This window comes from Gadus chalcogrammus, chromosome 12 (assembly GCF_026213295.1).
Source record: "Gadus chalcogrammus isolate NIFS_2021 chromosome 12, NIFS_Gcha_1.0, whole genome shotgun sequence".
Classification (NCBI taxonomy): domain Eukaryota; kingdom Metazoa; phylum Chordata; class Actinopteri; order Gadiformes; family Gadidae; genus Gadus; species Gadus chalcogrammus.
Window position 1 is genome coordinate 18,254,007 of NC_079423.1, and position 6,183 is coordinate 18,260,189.

The window sequence follows — 6,183 nt, forward strand, 5'->3', positions numbered from 1 at the left end:
AAAATAGACTACACCACTGGCTGCCTCACATTCACACATTCACCCCCGACGGCGGAGTCAGCCCCGCAGGGCGACAGCCAGCTGGTCAGGAGCAGTCAGGGGGAGGCGTCTCGCTCAGGGACACCTCCACCCTCTAGGAGGAGCCGGGGATCGAACCAGCACCCTTCAGGTTACCAGTCAGCCCGCTCTGCCTCCTGAGACACAGGCCGCCTGAAAAACATCTTTATTGAGAAGTCATGTTGAGGCTCAGGACGGAACGAAGCCCATCAACACAACCGGGGGTCTCTGGGTCCGTCGGCAGGGGTCTGGTTAAAGGGATGGTTGGACATCAGAGGACCCAGCCTGCCCGTCAATCACAGAAACGTAGGGAGGGGGGAGGGGTCTTTGGTTGTTAAATCTGACGCTCCTCCTCCTCCTCTTCCCCCTCCTCCTCCTTCTCCTCTCCTCTCTTCCCCCTCCCCCCCTCCTCCTCTCCTCTCTCCCCTCCTAGCCCCGCCCCCGTGGGAGGAGCCTCTCTTCTCACGGCTGTGTAGCCCCGCCCACCGGCGGACCCTGGCCCTCCTCTCGGCCCAGTCCTCCCTGGACGACTCCTCCTGCTCCCTGGCGTCCCGCTCCCGCTCCGTCTCCCCCCTGCGCTCCTCCCAGCACCGGGACCTCCTGCTGGGGCTGTCGGCCGGCCTGTTCGACTCCCCCAACCCCAAGGTGACACGCGCACGCACGCACGCACGCACGCACGCACGCACGCACGCACGCACGCACGCACGCACGCACGCACGCACGCACACGCGCGCGCACGCACGCACGCACGCACGCACGCACGCACGCACGCACGCACGCACGCCCACGCGCACGCACGCACGCACGCACGCACGCACACGCACACACAGGGAGCGGGGTTCATTGAGATGGCTTCGGTCCAAAGGGAGGAGGGGTGGGGGGGGCGGTCGTCACGGTGACCCAGAGGTCGTTGCAGAGGGCAGGGGATGGTGGGCGTGGGGCAGATGTTCTGGGAGCTGCCGGGGTATTTATAGCACCATGAACGATGAGGTGTCACATGGTCCACACCTCTCTGGGACACACACCGCTGCACACACCGCTACACACACACCGATACACACACCGCTACACACACTGCTACACACACTAGTACACACACCGCTACACACACACCGCTACACACACACCGCTACACACACACCGCTACACACACACTGCTACACACACCGCTACACACACCGCTACACACACACCGCTACACACACACCGCTACACACACACCGCTACACACACACTGCTACACACACCGCTACACACACCGCTACACACACCGCTACACACACACCGCTACACACACACCGCTACACACACACCGCTACACACACACCGCTACACACACACTGCTACACACACCGCTACACACACCGCTACACACACAACGCTACACACACTAATACACACAGACCCACACTGCGTATCTTTCAAACGGCTCACGCTGCTATTGGCACGTGATTATTATAATACATAGCATTGTGTGTGTGTGTGTGTGTGTGTGTGTGTGTGTGTGTGTGTGTGTGTGTGTGTGTGTGTGTGTGTGTGTGTGTGTGTGTGTGTGTGTGTGTGTGTGTGTGTGTGTGTGTGTGTGTGTGTGTGTAGATGCTGAGGACCTGCTCTCTGCCCGACCTGAGTCTCCTCTTCAGCTCCACGGTCGCCCCCGGCGATGACCCGGCCGTTGCCCCCGACAACCACCTGGAGGCTAAGGACGACGACCAATCAGAGGCTGAGGAGTGAGTCCAGAAAGTTCAGATATTAAAGCAGTCCCCTAGTGGGCCGTACTGGTATCTACAGGAGAAACCATCACGCTGTTAATATATCTAATGAGGTTATGTTTCATATGTAGCTGCTATTGCTACCATGCTGCGAGAGCTCGCTATGCTGCGTAGCATGTGAGCCTAGCTCCCAGTACGCTGTGTGGCTGACATGGCTGTGTACCGTGTTAGCATAGTAGCAGCATTCTGCATGCTACAGCTAAGCTTAGTTAGCGGCCTGCTGTATGTCGGCTAGTTAGCAGTGCTAACCAGAGGCTGCTGTGTTGCCAGCGGCTACGAGGATGAGGACCTGAGGGAACTCAGGGCCTCCATGGAGCGACTCCTCCAGGAGGAAGAGGAGGAGGGCGGGGACTTCCCCAGGAGCCCCCCAGAGGAAGAGGAGGAGCGAGAAGGAGACTTCAACGGGAACCCAGAAGGCTGTGCAGCCCCGCCCCTCCTAGAGGGGGGAGGAGCTTCTGAGGAGGAGGAGGAGGGGGGAGGGGCTCCTGAGGAGGTGGAGGAGGAGCTGAACCACATGGTGGAGGACGATGATGAGGAGGAAGAGGAGGAGGAGGAGGAGGAGGAGGAGTCCAATGGAAGCCCTGGAGATGAGGAGGTGGAAGATCTGCTGACCAACGGTGTGGAGGAGGAAGAGGAGGAGGAGCAGCAGGAGGAGGAGGAAGAGGAGGAGCACAGCAGAAACAGTCAGCTCAATGAGGAGTGGCACTCAGGTGATTAATGATGTTATGATGGTATTACCCTTACCCTTCCACCCTGACTGACACAATGAGGTAATGATGTCATTAGACTAGGTAATGATGTCATTAGACTCTAGGTAATGATGTCATTAGACTAGGTAATGATGTCATTAGACTAGGTAATGATGTCATTAGACTCTAGGTAATGATGTCATTAGACTAGGTAATGATGTCATTAGACTCTAGGTAATGATGTCATTAGACTAGGTAATGATGTCATTAGACTAGGTAATGATGTCATTAGACTAGGTAATGATGTCATTAGACTAGGTAATGATGTCATTAGACTCTAGGTAATGATGTCATTAGACTAGGTAATGATGTCATTAGACTAGGTAATGATGTCATTAGACTCTAGGTAATGATGTCATTAGACTAGGTAATGATGTCATTAGACTCTAGGTAATGATGTCATTAGACTAGGTAATGATGTCATTAGACTAGGTAATGATGTCATTAGACTAGGTAATGATGTCATTAGACTAGGTAATGATGCCATTAGACTCTAGGTAATGATGCCATTAGACTCTAGGTAATGATGTCATTAGACTAGGTAATGATGTCATTAGACTAGGTAATGATGTCATTAGACTCTAGGTAATGATGTCATTAGACTCTAGGTAATGATGTCATTAGACTCTAGGTAATGATGCCATTAGACTCTAGGTAATGATGTCATCAGACTAGGTAATGATGTCATCAGACTAGGTAATGATGTCATTAGACTCTAGGTAATGATGTCATTAGACTAGGTAATGATGTCATTAGACTCTAGGTAATGATGTCATTAGACTCTAGGTAATGATGTCATTAGACTAGGTAATGATGTCATTAGACTAGGTAATGATGTCATTAGACTCTAGGTAATGATGTCATTAGACTCTAGGTAATGATGTCATTAGACTCTAGGTAATGATGTCATTAGACTCTAGGTAATGATGTCATTAGACTCTCGGTAATGATGTCATTAGACTCTCGGTAATAATGCCATTAGACTCTCGGTAATGATGCCATTAGACTCTAGGTAATGATGTCATTAGACTCTAGGTAATGATGTCATTAGACTCTAGGTAATGATGTCATTAGACTCTAGGTAATGATGTCATTAGACTCTAGGTAATGATGTCATTAGACTCTCGGTAATGATGCCATTAGACTCTCGGTAATGATGCCATTAGACTAGGTAATGATGTCATTAGACTCTAGGTAATGATGTCATTAGACTAGGTAATGATGTCATTAGACTAGGTAATGATGTCATTAGACTCTAGGTAATGATGTCATTAGACTCTAGGTAATGATGTCATTAGACTCTCGGTAATGATGTCATTAGACTCTCGGTAATAATGCCATTAGACTCTCGGTAATGATGCCATTAGACTCTAGGTAATGATGTCATTAGACTCTAGGTAATGATGTCATTAGACTCTAGGTAATGATGTCATTAGACTCTAGGTAATGATGCCATTAGACTCTAGGTAATGATGTCATTAGACTCTAGGTAATGATGTCATTAGACTCTCGGTAATGATGTCATTAGACTCTAGGTAATGATGCCATTAGACTCTAGGTAATGATGTCATTAGACTCTAGGTAATGATGCCATTAGACTCTAGGTAATGATGTCATGCCCCCCCCCCCCAGACAGCAGTGGGGAGGAGGCAGAGCAGCAGCAGCAGCACCAGGACAGCATCTTCAGCCGTCTGGAGGAGCTGCGCTTCAACCTGGAGCAGCTCATGGGCTTCGAGAACTTCATCGAGGCCTACAACAAGATCAAGGTGAGGACCCCCCTCAACCCTCCCAGACCCCCTCAACCCCCCACACCTCCTCCTAAATGCCCCCTCAATTTCATGTGACGGGGGGCATGTGACGGGGGGCATGTGACGGGGGTCATGTGACGGGGATCATGTGACAAGTCATGTGACGGGTCATGTGAGGCGTCATCTGATGGGTCATGTGTGGCGTCATGTGACGGGTCATGTGACGGGCTCCCTGTGCTAGGCCATCCACGAGGACGAGGAGGAGAGCATCGAGCTCGGCTCCAGCCTGGTGCTCAGCATCCTGGGGACCCAGCACCAGCACCTGTACCCCAACATCCTGCACCTCGTCATGGCCGACGGGGCCTACCAGGAAGGTGGGTCCTCTCACACTGCAGCAGGGAGGGATAGAACAGCCTGTCTGACAGCCTCTCCCCTGGTTCCCTCTCCCCTGGTTCCCTCTCTCTCCTTGTTCCCTCTCCCCTGGTACCCTCTCTCCCCTGGTTCCCTCTCTCCTGGTTCCCTCTCTCTCCTGGTTCCCTCTCTCTCCTGGTTCCCTCTCTCTCCTGGTTCCCTCTCTCTCCTGGTTCCCTCTCTCTCCTGGTTCCCTCTCTCTCCTGGTTCCCTCTCTCTCCTGGTTCACTCTCTCTCCTGGTTCCCTCTCTCCTGGTTCCCTCTCTTCTGGTTCCCTCTATCCTGGTTCCCTCTCTCCCCTGGTACCCTCTCTCCCCTGATACCCTCTCTCTCCTGGTTCCCTCTCCTTGTTCCCTCTCCCCTGGTACCCTCTCTCTCCTGGTTCCCTCTCTCCCCTTGTTCCCTCTCTCCTGGTTCCCTCTCTCTCCTGGTACCCTCTCTCTCCTTGTTCCCTCTCTCCTGGTTCCGTCTCTATCCTGGTTACCTCTCTCTCCTTGTTCCCTCTCACCTTGTTCCCTCTCACCTTGTTCCCTCTCTCCTTGTCCTCTCTCTCCTAGATAATGACGAGTAGCCGGTATTGTCCCGGTATTGTCCCGGTCTTGTCCCGGTCTTGTCCCGGTCTTCCGAGGTCTTCCCGGGACAGAAGGTCTATGCATGGGGTGACGTCGTAGTGTCGCATCTGAAAGTGTTTCAGGCACACTTGCATGATGGGTAATGCGGTCCCACGATGACCACGGCCTGTTCCTCCACTCCCCGACTCCAGGAGCAATGTTGCTACAGGAAGTGCATTAACCAGTGTGTGTTCTTACTAACCAAAGGTCTGCCCCTCCCCCTTCTGTCGCACACATACGTGTGTGTGTGTGTGTGTGTGTGTGTGTGTGTGTGTGTGTGTGTGTGTGTGTGTGTGTGTGTGTGTGTGTGTGTGTGTGTGTGTGTGTGTGTGTGTGTGTGTGTGTGTGTGTGTGTGTGTGTGTGTCTTAAAATGTGTTGTCTGGTTCTTTGCTCGGACACCTAGTTCTAAACGATGTTCCACGCTCCAGGATCTTCCAGGATTCTGGTTCTGCTTTCCACACGTTCACGTTGTGTTGTTGTTCAGAGGACCTGGTTGAGGACTTCTCTGCTCATACACCAGCACCGTCTCACTCCTCCACCTGAGTAGCAGGGTGTAGTTCTCCACCCGTTCTCCACCCGCCATGATGACACACAACCAGTTGAACCTCTCTTCCTACGAGCTAGCTCAGCGGACTGTAGGCCACTTGAACACCTTTTCTTTTCTACCTGTTTCTACTTGTTTATTTAACACAAGACTTTCTGAAGATCAGTGATGGTCTGTCTGGTTGCCATGGTGATGTACCGAGGGAGCTAACACGATATATATGTTCCACTGACACGACTGTATGAGTTCCCGTGAAATGGGAAAAAAATTATTCTTTCTATAAAATAAAACCC

General features: G+C 52.0%; 1 protein-coding gene across 2 annotated transcripts in view; it reads left to right on the forward strand.

Annotated features, from left to right (window-relative positions):
- Positions 1 to 6,183, forward strand: part of nek1 (NIMA-related kinase 1) — a 29,421-nt gene extending 23,238 nt beyond the window's left edge. The window contains exons 31-36 of one of the 2 annotated variants that reach the window (XM_056603791.1): positions 491 to 702; positions 1,654 to 1,784; positions 2,097 to 2,536; positions 4,208 to 4,341; positions 4,565 to 4,697; positions 5,292 to 6,177. In XM_056603791.1, coding sequence (XP_056459766.1) covers positions 491 to 702; positions 1,654 to 1,784; positions 2,097 to 2,536; positions 4,208 to 4,341; positions 4,565 to 4,697; positions 5,292 to 5,305 — 1,064 coding nt within the window. In that variant the 3' untranslated portion in view covers positions 5,306 to 6,177. Of the gene's footprint in view, positions 1 to 490; positions 703 to 1,653; positions 1,785 to 2,096; positions 2,537 to 4,207; positions 4,342 to 4,564; positions 4,698 to 5,291 lie in introns of both variants that reach the window. The other variant, XM_056603792.1, reaches the window with a different exon arrangement.